General features: G+C 46.4%; 1 protein-coding gene across 13 annotated transcripts in view; it reads left to right on the top strand.

Annotated features, from left to right (window-relative positions):
- The window catches only part of RALGPS1 (Ral GEF with PH domain and SH3 binding motif 1), a 331,320-nt gene that overhangs the window by 140,566 nt on the left and 169,414 nt on the right, over positions 1–21,340 (top strand). For all 13 annotated transcript variants that reach the window (XM_066367128.1, XM_066367127.1, XM_066367126.1 and 10 more), the window contains exon 5: positions 16,413–16,496. In XM_066367128.1, coding sequence (XP_066223225.1) covers positions 16,413–16,496 — 84 coding nt within the window. The remainder of the gene's footprint in view (positions 1–16,412; positions 16,497–21,340) is intronic.

Genomic DNA, 21,340 nt, shown 5'->3' with positions numbered 1-21,340 from the left:
CCCTGGTCTATTGGGAAAGGTAAGAAATTTATATAAATAGTTACAAGGGCCACACTGAAGGAGGCAGATTAAGTGTTGTGTAGGGTGTGAAGCCAATACTTCTAGCCAGGGTCAACGGGCAAAGCATCCTGGGCAGCGGGGGGGGGGGGGGGGGGGGGGGGGGTAGTCCTGTTTGCTTGTGGCCTGGAACAAGTGGTATGATTTGGACACAAGAAAGGTCATTCCAGGTAGAGGGAACAGCTTGAATACAGGTAAGGCAGTTGGGAAGAAAGTGGCCTTGTACACAGGCCAGCGAGTCGATTAGTTTGACTGGAGCAAAGGAGATGTGAAGGGTATTATGGAAAATTAGACTAGAGACTAGAGTGGTCCCATTGTGGAGGCCTAGAATGTCCTGCTCACAACTCCTGGGCCTTGGTACTATGGGCACTGGCAGAGCTGTGCTTCCTTCAAGAAGCTGAAGAAGCAGCAGCCGAATCCTGCAGGCCCCACAGCCGCAGCACACCCCAAGCCAAACCTCTGATTCTTTTCCCAGAACCCTGTTGTGGTCTCTCACCCCTGGAGTGGCATGTCTGCCCACCCAGTCAGGCTGGAAACGTGGTCTGTCATCAGCAGCTTCTCTCTCTCCTGCATTCTCTACTCCTACGCAGTCCCTGAAGCCTGTCTCCCCTTCCACTTCTCTGTGTCCCCCAGCGCCACCTCCCAGCTCAGGCATCTACAGCCACTTCTGCCTTATCCTACTCTGTCACCCACCATGCAGTTTCCAAATCTCTGTCTGTATCACCAAGCTTCTTTGGAATTTCCACTGGCTTCCCCAGTGCCCGGAGGATCAGTTCCAAGTCGTTAGAATGGATGTGCAGGCCTCGTGAGGCCGGCATGTCCCTTCCTGCCCAGCCCCTCTCCTGGCCCTCCACACTCACTCCTCTGCTTCCTCGCAGGTCCGTGGGCCTGCCTTCAGGCAGGCCTGTGCCCTAGCTGTTCTCTGCTTGGCATGCTTGCCCTCTGTGCCACTCCTCTCTGTGCTATTTGGCTCACCACTAGCCCCCTGCTCCTTACCTAAGCCAGTCCCCTGTTACACTCTGTTCTTGCACTCAGAACTTGTTCGGAGGCATCTAGGAACATGCTCATAATGAACATGTGTCTTCTCCGCTGGGAGGCAAATGCCCTGTTCGCTGCTCTATCCCCCACGCCCTGCACAGTGCCTGGCACTCTGCAGAGGCGGCCTGGGTACTGCTGATTAGATGGGGCTGGAGACAGGGTTGAGGAGCTGGCTGGGCCTGAGGTTGGGCTTGAGGCCATGGTCTCACTCCCTGTCTTATAAAAGGTGGTTTTACACCATCAAAGGCTAGTGGCTCCAGTGTCTGAAGGATTTCCTCACACTTTTAATTTAAATAAGTATCCCTATATAGATCAAACATTTGGAAAGTTGGTTTTTCCTTTTAGCCTTTCAGGAGAGGAAACAGCTTCTCAGAAAGAGCCGTTCCTCCAGGTCTGCTGTGCACCGGCTGTCTGTGGTCACCTTCAGGCAGTTTGAATGTCAAAACAGCCAGCCCTCCTGTACTATGTCCTGCTGTGCAGCCAGGCTGGAATTTGTCAAAAGTCTGCCATGTTTCCCCAGAAATCTTGCTCTTTCCAGGGGCTTCAGCTGCTTGTGATTGAAAACCAAGTTCCTGGGGGTAGGGGGGAGACTCTTTCAGGGTGTTACATTGAGTGGACCTATTAATTTGATGAATAAAGACTTCCCCTATGGCTCCTTCCTGCAGCTCTGCTTTGCTCCATACTGCAGTCAGGCCTGCCTGCTTGGTGGGTCCGGGGATGTCCTCAGGGTGGGAACAGCCTTGAGACTTTGGGCAACCTCCAGGCTCAGTTTCTACAAGCACTACCTCCACCCCCATCACGCCTTTAGCCTTTTCTGAGTGAAGTCTCCACATCCTGGCCCTTGTCTGCTCACCACACTTAGTACCCCAGTCGCCCTCTGGGACCTTTTGTATTAAAAGCTCAGGCTCTGGTATCTGCTACTTACTACTTAGATCAGGGGTCAGGAACCTATAGCTCATGAGCCAGATGTGGCTCTTTTGATGGCTGCATCTGGCTTGGAGACAAAGCTTTAATAAAAATAATAATAATAATGTTAAAAATATAAAACATTCTCATGTATTACAATCCATTCATTTCCTACCGCTCATGTTCATGGTTGCGGGTGGCTGGAGCCAATCACAGCTGTCCTCCGGGACAACACCAAATTTTTATTGGATAATGCATAACGTACACGAGTCGTTGTATGGCTCTCAAGGAATTACATTTTTAATATATGTGGCGTTCATGGCTCTCTCAGACAAAAAGTTTCCTGACCCCTGACCTAGATGAACTTGCATAAATTCTCTCATCTGTAAAGTGGAATAGTGAAATCTATCTACTTCATGGTCTGGCTTTGCGACTTAGGTAAAATAAAGCAGATATGAGCACATTATGCAGTACCTGGAGTGTAGGGAACATGCACTAACTCGTAGTTTTGATCCTTCCCTGTCTTTCTGTTCATTTTGTAACCCCTGTAGTGCCATCTACTGTGTAGCTACTCAGTCAATATTATTCAAAATGTTGGTGGGAAATTGTGGTAATATGTTTGACCAGGCTGAGAGCACCATGGTTAAAGCTGGGTTGTGAGTCATGGAGACCTGGATTTGAATCCCAGTTTTATCACTTATTTCCTGTGTGATCTTGGGTTAATTATCCTCTCTGAATCATAATTTTACTTATGTGTGAATTGGGGGGCAATAATAGACTTTCCTGATACACGCTATTCTTAAAAGATTAAGTGGCATAAAGTAAGAAAAGTACTATGCCTAGTGCCTGGCATAGTAAGTGTGCTATTTGCTGCTGCTGCTGCTATTATTTTTTATTATTATTATTATTATTATTATAGCCTGGATGCAGGACTGAGCTCATCTGGAAGGACCCTGCTCACCTCTCAAAGTGAGAAGGAGCATGGGGCAGGTGGTTAGTTATCTCAGTGTGTTCCTATTGTGTGCTCTTCTTGTCTGGGGAGATTTGGGGCCACATAGTTTGGGTCTCAGCCTCTCTAGATGGGTCCCAGGTGACTAATGCTGAGTCTGGTGTCTGACCAGCCTTTTGTGTTTGCTCCTGTCTTGCCTTTTGTTGGGAACATTGATTGTCACATGTGCTACTCATTCGTTTCTCTCTCCCATGTTCCTCTCCTGCCCTGGACAGCTTGCTGTCCACAGCAGGGCGTCACATCCCTTCTCACCTGCCCCACTCCATCTGGAAGCATCTCTACCGCATCTCCGCCTCAGAAGATAGTCTGGGCCCACCTGGAAATCAATCCTGCTGTTGAACACTTTGCTCTTCTCTCTTTTTCTTTCCCTCCCTCCCTCCCTCCCCTCCCTTCTCCCTTTCCCCTTTCTTCTGCTCCCTCCCCTTCTCTCTCACTGGAGCTTGGGTTTTCAGTGGCCAACGGTCATTGTGTTTTTGTGTTTATCACACCCTGTCTGCCTCTTGCCTCACCAGATGTCCTATCTACTCCATCCCTGTGGAACAGCACAGCACCCTGAAGCCTCCTGCTCCTTCTTGCCTATGTCTCTCAGACTCAACCTTTCCATACCCCTCAAAACACTTGGAGAAGACCACTGTAATCACAGTTGCCAGGGATTTACTTAATAGTATTTTTTTAACTTTTATTTTTTTAAGAGAGGCAGGGAGAAAGAGATAGAGACAGAAACACCAAGCTGTTCCTTTATGTGCCCTGACTGGGGATAGAACCCACAACCTCTGTGCTTTGGGACAGTGCTCCAACCAACCGAGCTATCTGGCCAGGGCTTGTTGTTGTTGTTGTTGTTTTTAAATTGATTGATTTTTAGAAAGAGAAGAAGGGAGAGAGAGGGGAGGGGGAAGGGAAGCATTCATTTGTTGTTCCATTCAATTGTGCATTCATTGGTTGCTTCCTATGTGTGCCCTGACCGGATCAAACCCAAAATCTTGTCGTTTGGGGACGATGCTTTAACCAACTGAGCTAATAGGCCAGGGCTTAATAGCATTTTTATATAAAGCCAGACATGTGACTTCTCTTCCACTCAAAGAATGGGAGAACTGAAGTGATCTTAAAGACCATCCAGGGCCACTGTATTTTACAGACAGGAAACTGAGCTCTCAAAATGGGAAGGACTGATCCAAAGTTTCAAAAGGGTGGTTAGGGCACAGATGAGTTAGAACCCAAGACTTATGACCTAGGATGCCACACAGAGCCATGACATTGCCCATGGGGTTGCATGTATCTTCCTTGAGCTTTTAAAAATCTTTTCATTCCATCTGTACCCCGAGTCCCTCTAGCACAGGCGTTCCCAAATTATGGGCCAGGGGGGGGGGCGCATGCGGCCCCCTGAGGCCATTTATCTGGCCCCCACCACACTTCTGAAAGAGGCACCTCTTTCATTGGTGGTCAGTGAGAGGAGCACTGTATGTGGCGGCCCTCCAACGGTCTGAGGGACAGTGAACTGGCCCCCTGTGTAAAAAGTTTGGGGACCCCTGCAGCAGCTGTGACTGGATCTACCTCCCCCATCAGTGACCAGCTCTATTACCCTTGGAGGGGGTGAGGAAGTGGAGGAAGGCACAGACCTTAAGTAGTAAAGAGCTGAGGTCAGTCCCATGGGGGCTCCTCACCTGTTCAGTCTTCTTGCATGTCTTGGGCTGACTGTCCTCCTTGGTTCTGAACGGTCTGCCACCTCATCCTGGCCCTGCTGATGGGGCTTCTTGACTGGTCTTCAGTTCTGCCTGACCCCTCCTTTTCAATAAGTAGGTCTTATATTTTATAAAGTCATGTCTTGTACATTGATTAGAGCTGTGTTTTCCAATATGGTGACTGCATGTGGCAATGGGCATTTAAAATGTGGCTATTCAAAATAGAGGCATTCTTTTCTTTTTAAAAAATTTTTCTTAAGTGAGAAGTGGGGAGGCAGATAGACAGACTCCCGCATGCACCCTGACCAGAATCCACCTGGCAAGCCCCCAACCGGGCGATTCTCTGTCCATCTGGGGTGGTTGAAACGTTATTTAAGTGTAAAAAACAGACCAGATTTCAATGACTTGTATAAAATGAATGTAAACTATTTCATCAATAACTTATTACATTTTATATGGATTACAGGTTGAAAACATAGTATTTTGGGCATATTGAGTTAAATTTTTTAATTAATTTTATTTTTTTCCCCATTTTTTCAGTCTGGCTTTTAGAAAATTTAAAGTAAGTGTCCTGCATCAATTTCTAGGTTGTCATTTCTAGGCCAACTCTGGATTATAATAGCTTCTAGGTCTTTCTCAACCAGGGATCCGGGAGAGAATGAAACCTAGTGGCCGAAGGTCCGTTGTGTGTAACAAATGTGTCATTCTCAGAAGAATTAAGAAAGTCACCTCATTTTCTGTGTTCAGTGGCTCAGATAAGGAACCGAGTTGAGAAAGGGACCTGTTGTCCCTAATTTTAATTCAGTTTCCTGTGGTGTTTCTCTTTGTTGTGTAATGACGGCTGTTGGTTTGAGATAGATGTTATAAACTTCTAAGTTCTCTTTTTCTTTTAAAAATCTAACTGAATATTGCATTTTGCTAATTACCTTTAAGTATCTGAGAGGATCGTATGGCTTTCTCTTCTTTGATTTATTGATGTGCTATTGTTAAAATTTTCATAACATTAGCTTATTCCTATATTTCTTTGACAGACCTGCTAGGTCATGCGGGATGGGTGTGTGTGTGTGTGTGTGTGTGTGTGTGTGTGTGTGTGTGTGTAGGACGTTTATTGGAGAGGGATCAGTAGCTGTGAATGAGCACAGCAATTGCATAGAGTTGAACAAAGAGCTAACCCTTGACGCAGTTGTACTAAAGGACTCATCCATGTAGGATGATTCTTTCCCCCTTGATCTATATTTGTTAGGTGTGAATGGTTGGGACTTCTTTTCATCATTTTTTGTGCTCTGGAATAAATTATTTAGTATAAGAATTAGGTGTTCTTTATAAGTCTGAGAGGACTCACAGGTAAAATCATAGGGTCCTGGAACCTTTGAGTTAATGTTTCCAGTTTCCGATGTGGTGTTTAGCGTACTCACCAGACGAAGGAAAGTTTATTTAACCAAAAAGTAGAAAGTGGTATGAAGGTGAAGTTGGTTTCCTGCATCTTTCTATGGTGCAGGTACTTCCAGAAATTGCATTTTGTGTACCCAGCAGTATTCAGGATGACCCTGCAGTATGTGAAGATCAAGATTAAGGATTGAATTGTGCTGTAAAATGTGATTACCAAATTTCAGTTACAGTGGAAACAGTGAGCTGCAGATTAGAGATTGCAGAAAATCAAAGTGGAATTAAAAAGCTGAAATTTTCTCCTGGAAGTCAGAGGAAAACAAAAGAGACAAATAGGATGAATTGCACTAGACTTTGTGTGTGTATCACAGGGATTCTACAAAAGGAGGCATGGGCCCATGTGAGAAGGTGTTAGTAACCTAGTAAAGACAAAAGCAGATTAGAAAACCATAGCTACAGTATGAACTTAAGTTTTGAGAGAGTTAAGTATGTGTGCACATTGTGCATGCCCTTGCACCTGGTAGTGGGGAGTGGCCACTGCCCTGGAGACAGAAGTGCTCTGGGGCTAAGGCCCAGGCCTCCCTCCGTGTGCACCCTGGCTTTCATACTGACCGCGTCTGAGGATTTGAGCAAACTGTGTAACTTTTTCAACTAAGCGTTTGTTTCTTCATCTGTAATACGGGGCAGCAATTGTACCTATCAGATGGGGTTGTAAAAATTGAGTGAGCAATGGATAAATGTATGCAGAACTCTTGACCTTGTGCCTGGCACTTAGTAAGTACTCAGTCAATGTTAGCTCTTGTTATTATTGCCATTGTTATTGACCAAATGTAAATTCTGGTTTTCTCTGGGTATTAGGTCAATGGTGATTTAAATTTTCTCCTATGGGTTTTCTGTAGTATCCAAGTTTTCTGTGATGAACATGTACTAGGTCCCTAATTTAAAAAACAAAACAGTGTGTTTTTTTAAGAGAACATTTGAATGATGTTATTTGGAAAAAACATTTCCCAATAATATGGAGAAAGGGAATTGAGCCTTGTCCCCAGTGTACGAGTGGAATAGGAAGCAGTGGCCCTGTGGAGCTTGTATCAGGCTTGGGAATCGGGGTGGGGGCCGGCCCATGGCTGCTCGCTGTGCTGTTCCTGGGCCCTGTTTCCATCACATGATGGGATATGCTCGCGGGGGTGCGCTTGGCTGCTGCCCTGCACTGACAGCTGGTTCTAATTGTGTCGAGCTGCACAGTACTAGGGCTGCAAAGGGAATGTTTTGGGAAATTTGCATCATCTTCATGATCCCAAATCAACATGTTTTCTGAGCAGACAAGTAGTTTGGGGACTTGATGAAACAGGAGTGGCTGTGACCAGGGTACTTTCCTATAGAAAGTATGACAGAAAGCTGAGAAAGATTTTCATTCACGATCTCTCCTACATCACACACCCTTACTCCACAGAAGGTGTCATTTGTCCCCAGGGACTCTCTCCCCTCTGTGGTTTGTCTAGGTGTTGGGGCCCTATGGAGGCCCTCATGTTCCTGTCCCCTGGGCCCTACCTCCTTCCTTTCCCCTCACACACAGCCCCTCACAGATGTTTATTTCACATTATTAAAGTGAATTGCTCTCACATGAGAAAATGATAATACCCATGTATGAGATGCTAGTCCAGACCCACTAACGGTACAGTAGAGGAGCCCTTCACGGCTCCAGGTCTGCCCAGCACCTGCTCCTCATGTTACCAGGGCAGTCTACGTCCCTTCCCATCCTTCTCCGAGGAGAGCCAGTCCCGACCTGGCCTCCCCACCGCCTTTCTTCCCAGCGCCTCGCCTCCCGCTGGCCCCCAGGCTCAGTCAGTGCTCACTGCATGGGCCAGCTGGTGTTCTCAGTTTCCCTGGGAGCCCAGCTCAGGGTCTCTGCATGGGTACTTCCTTCCGCCTGGAACTCCTCTCCTGATATTGGCAGAGCTTGCTGCCTCATCTCATTAGTGTCTCCACTCCAGGGCTAGCGTATCAGCCAGGCCTCCTGACTCATCCCCTCCAAATAGTCCATTCCTTTTTCCTGGTAATATTTTTTATAGGATTTATCATCTGACTTACTATAAATTTCTCATTTCTCTCTTCTCCTGCAGAACATAAGCTCCATGAAAGCACCAGCATGTTTGTTTGGTCCCTTATTGTATTTCCTGAAACATAATAGCTCGGGTGAAGAAATGAATGTAGGCGTGTTTATAAACTATCAATTACTGTTGTCCCTTCCTTTTTTCTTTCTCGTCCTTTATTTTTTCTTCTTACCCTTTCCCTTCCTCTTCCTGCTCCCCCTCTCCTTCCCCCTCCCCCTCCTCCTCCACTACCTCCCCCTCCTCCTCCCCTCCCCCTCTGCCTCCCCTGCCTCCTCTCCAGCCTCTCCCTCCTTCTCTCTCTCCTCCCCCTCCCCCTCCTCCCCCTCCTCCCCTCCACCTCCTCCGTCCCCTCCACCTCCTCTGTCTCCTCCTCCTCCTCCTCAAAGAAAGAGCTAAAGTCACCTGTGCCTGCTTATAGCTACTCAAAAGGCTTGAACCTGGGAAATGTCTTTTAGGACTTTTAACCTTGGGAAACAAAGCATAAAAGTGCAGGTGTCCTTTGCCGACTTGAATTGTATCTGTCAGCCCACGGGATGGACACTGAGTGGCTCAGGGCTCATCTGACTGTCCTGGAACTGCTCCAGCACAGGGCTGGCACTTGGTTGGCCCTGCCTTTACTCTTCCCATGTCTCCCTTCCTTTCTTTCCTTCTTCCATCCTTCCTCTCTTCTCTTGTCTCCTTTCCCCCTTTGCCTTTTCCTCCTTCCCTTTTCTTTTTCTTCCAGTTTTCAGTACAGCTGCTTTGGATACACTGAGGGTTTAGTAGCTCCCCGTGAGCCCTCTAGGAAGCTGTCTTACACCACCACCACCCCCCCACCCCCCACCCCGGCTGCTGCCTCCGTGCGCTTCACTTGATTAAAACCTCACATCTCTATTGGACAGGCATGTTTCCCAAAGGTCCAGCTGCTCATGGTTTTCACATGATCTCTGCCTCAAAAGGTACAGAAACATCAGTGGTCATGTAAAAACTGTTATTTATAAATGTTGACACTGACAGGTTATAAGCTGGTTGTGACTTGATAGAAATTTGTGTTTTTCTGAGTACTCAACTGTTAAGATTTAATTTTAGAAGGATTACAGTTAATAATATTGTATAATATGTCATCTATTAAAATTTGTTCAGAGTTATCTGTACATGACAATCAAATAGTACAGATGAGCTCATGAAAATAGGCTTGATCCCTTACCCAGTCCCCTCCCCAGAGTCAAACTCTGTGAACTGTTTTTCCTTCTACCGGTGACTTTTGGAACTTTATCTGCTGCACTGCGACCTCAGTTTCTAGGTTCCTCAGCTCTCTATAGTGTATCTCGACTCTCACTTCCTGAGCTTTTCTTACCCTCCGCACCTGATACCTCTGTCAGCTGTACGGTTTCGTTGTCAGGTTAGATTAACATTTGACATTCTGCAGCTACAACCAAGCCCCTCGCAGTTTCCCTTAGGCTGACTCTAAAAGTCAGAAACCAACACACAGCGTTGATTACCGTTACGGCTGTGTAAATATTGCTCAGTGCCACGCTAAGCAGTGTGCCAGGACTGCATTTCCTGGGCCACTCACAGGGACTGTGCCTCTGTCAGGGACCCACAGGTCCTCTGTCCTTTCAACCATCACCTGCCTAATATTGGAATGTATATCCATATATAATATTCAAGGGGTACAACTATTAAAATATTTGAACATATTAAATATATACTATTTAAATACATATATAACATTTTAATTTATACAAATGGGAATTTTTGTTATTCTTAGAGATTATAATTGCTGTTTTTCTATCATTTGCCTTCATTAAGTTGTCGAATCTTTTCAAGCTTTCTATAATATTTTTATCACTATGACATTTTTATTTTTTATTTTTTTAATTAAAAAAAATTTTTTTTTCCCCTACAGAGACAGAGAGAGTCAGAGAGAGGAATAGACAGGAACAGACAGGAACGGAGAGATGAGAAGCATCAATCATTAGTTTTTCATTCGTTGTGACACCTTAGTTGTTCATTGATTGCTTTCTTATAAGTGCCTTGACCGCGGGCTTTCAGCAGACCGAGTGACCCCTTGCTCAAGCCAGCGACCTTGGGTCCAAGCTGGTGAGCTTTGCTCAAACCAGATGAGCCCATGCTCAAGCTGGCGACCTTGGGGTCTCGAACCTGGGTCTTCTGCATCCCAGTCTGACGCTCTATCCACTGCGCCACCACCCGGTCAGGCCACTCACATTTTTAATTCCATTAATTTTCCCAGAACCCTCCCACCAGGACCCTTTGTTCTTTAGTCTTTTTGTATAGCTCTTATTATCAGAGTTTTCTCCATAGTCCTGTATGTTTAGACTACTTTTTTAAGTGTTTTTTATTGAGGTTTAATTTCATGCAGTAAAATTTACCCTTTTTAGTGAACAGCTTGTTGAGTTTTGATAATTGTGTGCTCTCATGCAAACCACCACAATCCAGACAGAGAATGTCTCACTTTAAAACTTCCCTGTGCTCCATTGTAATTGACTTGCCTCCTGTCCCCAAGTCCCTGAAAGCCAATGATCTAGTTTTTGTGCATGTAATTGTTACTTGTCTCTGAATGTCATATAAATGGAATCATATAATGTATTTATATCTGGATTTTTTCACTTAGCATGAAGCTTTTGACATTCATCTGTGCTGATGCAGTTCATTCCTTTATTACTGAGTAGCATTTGGTTATATGGCTGTATCACAATTTGTTTATTCCTTCACTAATTGATGGAAATCTGGGTTGTTTCTAGTTTGGGAACATTGAGAATGAAGCTACCATAAACATGCATATATGTTTTTTTTATGTGGACAAATGTTTGCATTAGGGAGATTGCTGGTCATTTGGTGAGTGTATGTTTAATGTTATTGGAAACTGCCAAGCTGCTTTCCCATATTGCTGTGCCATTGTGCATGCCCAGCAGTGAGGTGTGAGAGTCCCGAAATGCCTTAGCCCTTAGACCCCTTTCCAGCCCCGGAACTGATGCAGTCTCGCCCGCTGCTCAGCAACTCACCCATTCCCGGGGTGGTTTTAGAACTCCTTGGACTAAGTATGTGATTGTTCCACCAGTTTTTATGCTTGTTCCAGAGGATTTTATGCGGAATGAGGATGGGCAGAGTAAGGAGGAAGAAAAAAAGGTTGCTATTAGAACAAAATGCTAATGTAGTGTTGCTGGCTGCTCACCTGATGGTGGTCCTTGAGGTCAGCTTTAGTCACCCTTCCCTGAGTGGTGCACTTCCCAGGTGGGCGTATTTCAGGAATGTGATTCGGAGAAGATTGCAGTCAGAATTAAGCACATGTATGGAAGCGCCATGTGCAGGCACTAACTTCCTGTGGCCCTGTAGCCTAGGACATGTGGGGTCTTCAGGGAGGTTCATCTCATTCCCCAGGTCACCTCTTCCAGGGCCTTACTTTGCTGTGTGCAGGCCTTCCATAGGCCATTTCAGGGCACCTGAGTCCCGGGCCCCTAAGCACAAAGCTGGCGGCGCCTGGGGCGCTTCTGGCACTGTGGTCCCAGAGTCTCTGTTGACTCTCGCTGTCACCTAGGAATGCTTGCAGGTGGATGTATTAAGACAAAGTTGTTTTCCCATTAGAGATTTTTTTTCATAGACAGTTTCTTTGTAATAAACATTCTCCTTTGATGTCAGATGAATGTCAAGTGAATCTCACATTATGTGTATTTTATATAAGGCAGCAGCTGGCCAGACACCCTTTCGGTCTGGGCCTGCTGATTTTGAGGTGTTTGTGGGGTGCCAGTGAAGGTGTGGCCCGGAGGTAGCTGAGTATCCTGGTCTGGAGCTCAGTAGAAAAACGTGGGTTGAACACAGACATGCGTGGAAGCCATGCAGTATGTGTGATCTTCCGGGGGAAAGTAGACTTAGAAGAATATGGAAAATGACCCTGGACAGATTCAGGTGGAGGTGGGGGATATGTCAGAAAAGAAAAAAGCAACTGGCAAATAAGACCAAGAGTGAGGGCACTGGGAGGTGAGAAGACAACCAGAAGAACACAGGGCGGAAAGGCAAGGACAGAGTGACAGATATCGTTGCCTAGCCAAGACGTTGTGGCTGGTAGAGGAAAGGGCAGTTTCAGCAGAGCAGGGGCAGAAAGCTGGAGAGAGAAGCAGGTTGAGACAGTGAGAACCTAGAACGACACTTTCAAGAAAGAGGAAATGGAAGGTCTAGAAAAGATATTTTTTGTTATTTCTCTCATTGTTATTGATATCACTATTGTTATTATTAACAAGAGAGGCTTATGCACTTTAAAATATTAGCGGGAAGAAGGAATTGGAGAAGAATTGGGTGAAGATACAGGAACTAAAGAGGGAATCAGCTCCTCTGAGCAAGGGGAGGGGAGGGGACCCAGAGCCAAGGAGGAGGGTGGATCTGAGAGAACAGGGTGTCTCTTCCATTAGAGCCAGAGGAAGGTACATTTGTATGTTTAGTGGCAGAAAATTTTCTTCTGACATCCTTTTTCTCTGACGAACCTGGGGAACATCTGCATGACAGAGAGGTCCCAGAAGAAGCTGGCAAAGGATTGTGCAGGCTATTCCTCTCCTTTCACGTCCACTTAACCTCAGCCGAGAGCTCCGAGTCGGAGTCAAGGGCAGTCTGGGCCGCACCATCCCCTCTCCTCCCCTGCAGCCCAGGGCCACCTGAGCGAGCAGCTCCTCAGTGATGCGGGGCCACCAGGGCCTTCAGCTTCAGCTCCAACCGTGCCTCCCTTCTAGACCAGCCCTGTGTCCTCTGGTCAGTTTGAACTGAATGACACTTCAATCCGTTCCATAGCATGGGCCTTTTTTAGGCATTAGTGACTGGAAGAGTTTTGTTCTATGACCTCACATTTTCCAAGCCCACTTCACGCAGATGGAATCTCTTGTAATCCTGTAAGGCCAAACACAGGAGAGGAATGGTGCCAAGGATGTTGGGCCCAGGACTTGTTTTAGTAGATAGAATGGTCTTTCTTTTGACATCTTGATAAATCTTTCTGCACTGAATTTGAGAGATTTTAACACCGAAGAACACTCATACTCCATTCATTCAACAAATGCTGCTTGGCCTCTGCTGTGAGCCCGGCCTCTGCCCTGTATGTCACCTCTTTTGTCAGGCTCTCTTTTGGTCTCTGCTGCAATGCTGTCGAGTTCATGTCAGCAGCTCTGTTTTCATCAGTGATGAAACCGATGCCAAGGGAGGTTAACTTACCTCTGGTGGCCCAGGAAATAAATGATGGGGCTGGGATTTGGAGCAAGGTCTTTGGCTCTGAGTGCTTGGCTCTTTCTATTTTATCGAGGAAACTCTTCAACAGTGTTTTACTCTGTTGGGTTTTAATTTTAAATGTTACGTGTCTTCCAGTGTAAAAGTTTCCTTAGGGAATTGTCAAGACTCAAGAACTGCACATACGGTTTTTGAGTCAGGGTTTTAGGAATGTTCAAATCAAATAAATTCAGGGAAGGTATATTAACTATGTGCTTTGGTTCCTGCCTGCATGACATCAACGAAATGAAAGAGAAATAATAATAGATTTTTAAATAAGTTAAGACAGCAACAAGAATGTGGTATGGGAGAAAGCAGGGGGTGTTTGGGGTTAGAGCTGATTCTGATGGCAGCATGACCCTGGGAAGAAGTGGGGAGATAACCTTTTTTTATTTTTTATTTTTTATTTTATTTTATTTTATTTATTTTTTTATTTTCTGAAGCTGGAAATGGGGAGAGACAGTCAGACAGACTCCCGCATGCGCCCACCGGGATCCACCCGGCATGCCCACCAGGGGCAACGTTCTGCTCACCAGGGGGCGATGCTCTGCCCCTCCGGGGCATCGCTTTGCCGCGACCAGAGCCACTCTAGCGCCTGGGGCAGAGGCCAAGGAGCCATCCCAGCGCCTGGGCCATCTTTGCTCCAATGGAGCCTTGGCTGCAGGAGGGGAAGAGAGAGACAGAGAGGAAGGAGGGGGGAGGTGGAGAAGCAAATGGGCGCTTCTCCTATGTGCCCTGGCCAGGAATTGAACCTGGGTCCCCCGCAAGCCTGGCCGACGCTCTACCGCTGAGCCAACCGGCCAGGGCCTATAACCTTTATCCTGTACTTGGCATGTGCTGGGCAAACTGTGTGTCTTAATCTCATTTAACGGTCATGATGAGCTTCACAGATAGAGTATTATAGAGTATTATACCCACTTTAAAATGAGACAATTGAGGTTCAGAGACAATAAGCAACATGCAGGTGGTGTGTGGAGGGCCAGGAGCTGACCTGGGTCTGTTGAAGCTGAAGGTCCACACCACTCCATTCCCAAAATGCCTTCCTATGATACTTATGCTTACAGACTCAATTAAATGTACAAACATACACACGCGTACACTCACATGCACACATGTATATATGTTTTTAACTTGGGCTGTTTATTAAAGAATTTGGAAAAAAAACAAAGGGGAGCAACTATAAGCTTGAAATTACATAACAATCATGCTTCAGTCCTTGCAAATCAGTTTTATGAATTCCCTCTAATATCTGATTATAACCCATACCTTTTTGGGACTGGCTTTGGGATTCACAGGGGAGAAAGGCTCTTGTCTTCACAGTTGAACATTGAAAGAGCAATAACATACATTAACAAGATGAATAAAGTCGGTGAAAAGGCAGAGCAGGTGGGAGAAGTAAATGTAACAGGTGGATCAGATACACATTTTCAGAACAAGGAGAATCATGGTACACAGGTAAATTCTGCGTCTCAAAGAGATTCATATGTACTTTAAAAGAGTAGGGGCAAAATTTGATTCAAGAGGATGAATGAGACCGGGCCCTGTTCCTCTTTGTTAAAATGGATGTGCTGAGAATAGATGAGATGACGTGGGAAGTGCCCCATCCAGTGCTGGCATGGGGGATTCTTGATAAATGGTCACATCCATTGATATTGTCATCACTATTACTTGGGGTCTAAATAGTGAGGATGTGAAGAACTTGGCAGGATCAGAGAAGGCTGAGTTTTCTCACGTGGGTGACTGGGAGGGCGATGAAGTCAGTTATAGAAAGGAGGCGGCCAGGAAGAGTAGCTGTGTTTCTCAGCTCCTGGTTGGTTCCCAGTTGTTCTCAAGGCCAGGTCATTCACCTTGTATCCAGAGCTGTCCATTGCCTTCAGCCAGGCTTCCCACAAATGCCTGTCTGTGCTTCATAGTTGGTCCTGAGATGCATTTGAAGGGCATGGCATGTAAGGCATAACTGCTCAGCAACAAGTTCTGTCTTGGGCCATTCCTACTGCCTTCCCTGACTTCCTGGTAGACTCTATGTCTACTCCCGCCAGTAGGCAGCCGGCTCCCTCTAAATATCTTATAAAAGCTCCAGGTGTGTGGCAAAATAATGTTATGAATAATACTGAGGCCTGATGGGAATTAAAAGGAGGTCTTGTAACTTAGGGGTAGAGAACTTTAGAATCTTCCCTTTCCTCCATTCTCTGCCAGGGCTCCCCAGACACAAGCTGAGAATGCAAGGCATTTGCGCAGTGGCTTTTCCTTGGTTCTTTTATATAACCTCCCAAGTAATCACATTAGATTGTTACACCCTTGGAAAGGAACCAGCCTCACTGGGAGGTTAAATTTAGACGATTCGATCAAATTATAATGTTAAACCTGCTGGAAAAGAAGAGACAAGATCTCTGAAGAAGATATTAAAGGGAACCGCTCCTTCTGTCCGCTTTAATTGTGTGAGGGACGGGAGAGTCCAGCTTCAGGAGAGAATCTGAGGCAATCCGGAAGCTTCTCTGGTTGCAGTGGTCTTGGATGGGGCTTTCCTCGACTCCAGGCATGGAGGATGCCATGTAGCTGATGAAACCGGAGATTCTCCAGCCAGATTTAAATTTTAAGTTCGTCTGTGGGCAATGAGCCTCACTAGTTAAAACATGACATCCTCTCTCAGACAATTCTCATCAGGAAGGGACCTCTGATCCCAGAAAAGCTGGCAGAGTGGCAGTGAGGGGGTTAAGCATGTTTTGGCACCGAAGCCCTGGGAAATGTGGCTAGGGTTGTGGAGAAACTTCTCCTCGCCTTGGGGTGGGGTGCAGGGGCCCAAGGCAGGCATCTCCACCTCGCTCTCCTCCCCAGAGGAGGAGAATCTTCTCCCCCTGGGGAAGACATGCATGGCCAAGGCTCAGCTCTTCTCAATCTCCGAGTCCATGTTCTAATTAGATGCCCCTGGCATGTTTGCATCCCTATCAGAACCACTGTTGAAATGGACTCTTTGCTTTCTAGGAACTAGCCAGCTGTGGATGGAGTAAAAAGGAGAAACATAGTCTCGCCCCAAACGTTGTGGCTTTTACCCGGAGGTTTAACCAGGTAAGTCACCCCTTGCATGTGCCTGTCCGGTTAGCAGAGTTGTCCCCTGTAGGGTGCTGCCCTGTCAAGGTTCAATCCCAGGCACCTGGCCCCAGGTCCAATCCTGTCTTCCTGAAGCCCCCATCTTCATCCATTCTTGGGCCATCACAGTCCTTTCTTTTTCACACAGCAGTGATACTGAACATATCTTTCCTGTGTTTAAATTGCTTCAGTGGCTTCCAATTCCACATAGGCTAAGGTTCAAGTCCCTTAATTGCCCTGCAAGGTCCTGCATGGTGGATGTGGTTTATGTCCCTCTGCCAGCCTCATCTCTCGTTCCTCCCCCTGCTCTGAAGGCTTCAGCCGCCCTGGCCTTCCTCCTCTTGCCCGATGTACCACATCTCTGTCCTGTCAGGCTTCCATACGTGCTGTCTTCTCAGTTCAGAATTCTTCCTCCCTGCTCAGTGCCCAGTCAGATCTCAGCCTGAGTGTCTCTTCCTTGGGCAGGCTTCTGTGAGCAAGTCCCCAGACTGTAAGGTCCCCGCCAGGCATTCCCTTGCTGCACCGGTCCTTCGCCATGTGGCCTTTTCCTCATTTTGTGTGACTCTCTTGTCTCCATCTCTTTGCCAGTCTTTGAGCTCCACGGGGGCAGGAACCATATCTACCTTGTTCATCACTGCATCCTCCACCACTTTGCCTGATGTCAGGTGCATAATAGATCCCCAGTAAATATTTGTGGAATGGATGAATGAGGTACTTAGGAAACATTCGTTGAGTTCCTTTGAATTCCTGGTGGCCAGGTCACTGGATTCATACGTACTACTACAAACTGACCTGGTCCAGTGAGAACCTCTGCTTCATGTAAGAGGATCTGCATCCCTACTTATGGAATGACGATGGGGACCTGACCTAACTGAGGGGCATGGGCTTCTGAGTGCCCAGTCAGACCCCCTAGAACATGGTCTTCAGGAGAAAGCTCTCTGCAAGATCCCCTTTGGATAGATCAAACCCCCACATGGTGCTGTTGACAGTGTTTCTTCATTTCTGCTTGTTTTTCTGGTTCCAAGTGAGGGCAGCAGCTGAGAGCAGCATAGTGTGCATGACCAGGCCTCGGGTGCTGGGCCTGGGCTCCTGTTGGCCCTTCCCTCCCGGCAGCACCGGGTCCTGGGCCTCACCGTTCCTCAGTCCTGTCCAGGCTTCTCCAGCCTCAGCTCCCCCCGCCCCCAACCCCAGTACGAGGAGCCTCCAGGAGCACCAGCTTCCAGTCCCGAAACCAAGGCTGGCGTTAGCACTACTGCTGTTTTATGAGATATAATAGGAACTAAGAAAGGTCTAGATACCTCTGTGGTAGGGACTGCACACAATTTGTTTTGAAAAGGGAAGTTCTGAAGCCTTATGTTTCTTTTATCTTTGTTTCCAAAATTTTTTCAACTGAGCTTAGTCTTTAAAAAAAGAAACAGATGTGCACACACTATCAGGGGATCCTTTTTTTCCTTAGCAGACTGACTGGGTGCCAGCTCCGCCCCCTCTACCCAGCTGCCGGGCTCCCGGAGGGGCCACTGGGGGCTCTGATGTAAGCTGCTTTGCGGCTGAGGCCAGGTCAGCGGGCCAAAGGGCAGCGTGGCTTGTTCTGCGAACAACCGCATTGTGTCCAGATCCAACCAGTGAAATGAACCCGAGTAAAGCCACCCCTCCCTGAACAGCGCTCCGAGAAATGGTTTTCCTGCTGGCCGGTCAGCCGCTCAGAGCAAGCAGCTCCTGGCTGTGGTCCTGGAAGCTCCGGTTTGCACACTGGCTGGCAGCCCATTCTGGTCGGCCACGGGGGCTGCTTTTTCTGAGATAAACTGGTTGGCATCCCCTTCTGGCAGACTTCCATGTGTGAGAACAAGCCTCCCCATCAGGAGGTACAGGAAAGCGGGTCACTTACCTCTGAGCCTCAGTTTCCTTATCTATGAATGAGGATCGTAACAGTACTCACCTTGCACAGTCGTTATGAAAATGAAACGAGAAAGCTACTGCAAGGGAAAGGAGAGAGCTGACTGTGGAAATGCAGAAAGGCTCTTGGGCAGAGACAATGGCCCAGAAGAAGTAGAGACTGTGACTTTGCAGTGGCCCTGTGGATGAGGGCAGAAGGATTTCTGTAGTTGTGCTCTGCAGCCTGGGAGCAGGGGCGCAGGAGGGCAAATGCTTGGCTCCATCTACAATTGGGGGTTAGCACAGCAGGTTTTGTGGAAGGAGCAAGGGCCCAGGGAACTTAAAGGACTGCCTGTGTAGCGGCTGAAGTGACAAAAGGTAGATCAGTCTGCTCAAGGGGAAAGGGCTGCCAGGGCCTCCGGGGCATGGTGAGAGGAAGGACAGGCACAGAGGGCTCCAGGAGAAGGTAAAGACTAGAAGGGTAAAACGTTGTTGCCCAGCTGGAATTTAAAGTTTCTGGGGCAGAGCAGCTCTGGGTAATAATGAGGAGGCGGTAACTGAAGTGGTGGGTATATAGTGGTTGCTGAAGTAGTCAAGGGACCTTGAGGTCATGGTTATTCACACTGATATTGAAGTTGCCCAAGGAAGAAAACGGGATTTGGTATGGAGAGGAAGACAGTGATCCAGATCCTGATCTGTTCACCATTTCTGTGATTTTACCCTTTTCAGATGTCAAATAGTGGAGGGGATCATATATAAAGAGCCTTTTCAAACTGGCTCTTTCACTTAGCAATATGCATTTAATATCCAGCCATGTCTTGATGTCTTACTCTTTTTTTTATGAATGCTGTTCCATTAAATGGATATACCAATTTGTTTATCCATTCACCTATTAAAGGATGTCTATTTACTCCAGTTTTTGATGATTATGAATAAAATAGCTATAAACAAATGCATGCTTTGTGTGTGTGTGTGTGTTCATAAGATTTCAAATAAGCTGGGTAAATACCTAGGAGTACAATTACTGGATTGTGTCTGTACCATTTTGCATTCCTACCAGCAATGAATGAAAGTTTGTGTTGCTTCAGATCCTTGCCAGCAATTAGTGTTGTCAGGAATTTAAAATTTTATTTATTTATTTTAGCCATTCTAATGGTGTGTGGTAATCCCTCTTTGCTTTAGCCAGCCGCTTCTGGGTGTCCCGTATGAAGAGCAGGGGGAACTGCCACACAGATGGCATGTCAGTATCACAGTGGCCAGAGGGCGAAGGGAAAGAAAGCATGTTGTATAAGTATCAAATGAAGGATCCAGGATTGAGAAGACTCAGGGAGTAGATAACAAAGGTTTTTTCAAGTAAGTGAGCAGTTCTTATGGGGAAGCTGATTAAGTATAACCTATGGGACCGACTAAGTCAGTGGTCAGCAAACTCATTAGTCAACAGAGCTAAATATCAACAGTACAATGATTGAATTTTCTTTTTTTTTTCTTTTTCTTTTTTTACAGAGACAGAGAGAGGGATAGATAGGGACAGACAGACAGGAATGGAGAGAAATGAGAAGCATCAATCATCAGTTTTTTGTTGTGACACCTTAGTTGTTCATTGATTGCTTTCTCATATGTGCCTTGACTGCGGGCTTTCAGCATACCGAGTAACCTCTTGCTCGAGCCAGCGACCTTGGGTCCAAGCTGGTGAGCTTTTGCTCAAACCAGATGAGCCCGTGCTCAAGCTGGTAACCTTGGGTCTCGAACCTGGGTCCTCCGCATCCCAGTCCGACGCTCTATCCACTGCGCCACCGCCTGGTCAGGTGAAATTTCTTTCGAGAGCCAAATTTTTTAACTTAAATTATACAGGTAGGTACATTGTTATTAACTTAATTAGGGTACTCCTAAGCTGGCCAAAGAGCCACATGTGGCTTATGAGCCGCGGTTTGCTGACCGAGGCACTAAGTAAGTATAAGGACCAGGGACTAGGAGTGGGAGGATGGTTGCTTTATCCTAATAGAAGGTGGTTCCCTACCCAGGAAGCTCAGGCAGAGACCAAACGGCTTTGTCACAGTGGCTGCAGAACATCATGGGTGAGGTGGACTTTTAAGTCCCTTCTAACTCCAGGTTTCTAGAAGACTGTGAATGAGTTTATGAGAAATTTATGGCAAAGTATATTTCTCATAATAAAAGACAGGATTTTTAAACCTGAATTTTTTTATGCTCTCATTCTTTTACTTGTGGTTGATTAAAGTTTTTTATGTTCACAACTATTCTGCTTTATTCATCTGTCATACTATTGTGAAATTTCCCAGGGGATATCTTAGTTTATAGTGGCTAATCTTTAGTGCTAATTATACCACTGGAACAATAATAGTGAAAATAATAGCTTATGTGTTTTAAAAGTTTATTAGCACCATGACCAAGTGATATTTATTTATTTATTTATTTACAGAGACAGAGAGAGGGGTAGATAGGGACAGTCAGACAGGAATGGAGAGAGATGAGAAGCATCAATCATTAGTTTTTTGTTGTGACACCTTAGTTGTTCATTGATTGCTTTCTCCCGCCCTTTTTTTTTTTTTTTTTTTTTTTTTACAGAGACAGAGAGTCAGAGAGAGGGATAGACAAGGACAGACAGACAGGAACGGAGAGATGAGAAGCATCAATCATTAGTTTCTCATTGTGCATTGCGACACCTTAGTTGTTCATTGATTGCTTTCTCCTATGTGCCTTGACCGCGGGCCTTCAGCAGACTGAGTAACCCCTTGCTCGAGCCAGTGACCTTGGGTCCAAGCTGGTGAGCTTTGCTCAAACCAGATGAGCCTGCGCTCAAGCTGGCGACCTCAGGGTCTCAAACCTGGGTCCTCGTCATCCGAGTCTGATGCTCTATCCACTGCACCACCGCCTGGTCAGGCCCAAGTGACATTTATTACAGGTATGCATGACTGGTTCAACAGTTGAAAATC

Source organism: Saccopteryx leptura, chromosome 2 (assembly GCF_036850995.1).
Source record: "Saccopteryx leptura isolate mSacLep1 chromosome 2, mSacLep1_pri_phased_curated, whole genome shotgun sequence".
In the NCBI taxonomy this organism is placed as follows: domain Eukaryota; kingdom Metazoa; phylum Chordata; class Mammalia; order Chiroptera; family Emballonuridae; genus Saccopteryx; species Saccopteryx leptura.
Note: the sequence above shows the minus strand (reverse complement) of the source record. Positions and strands in the feature narration are given on the sequence as shown.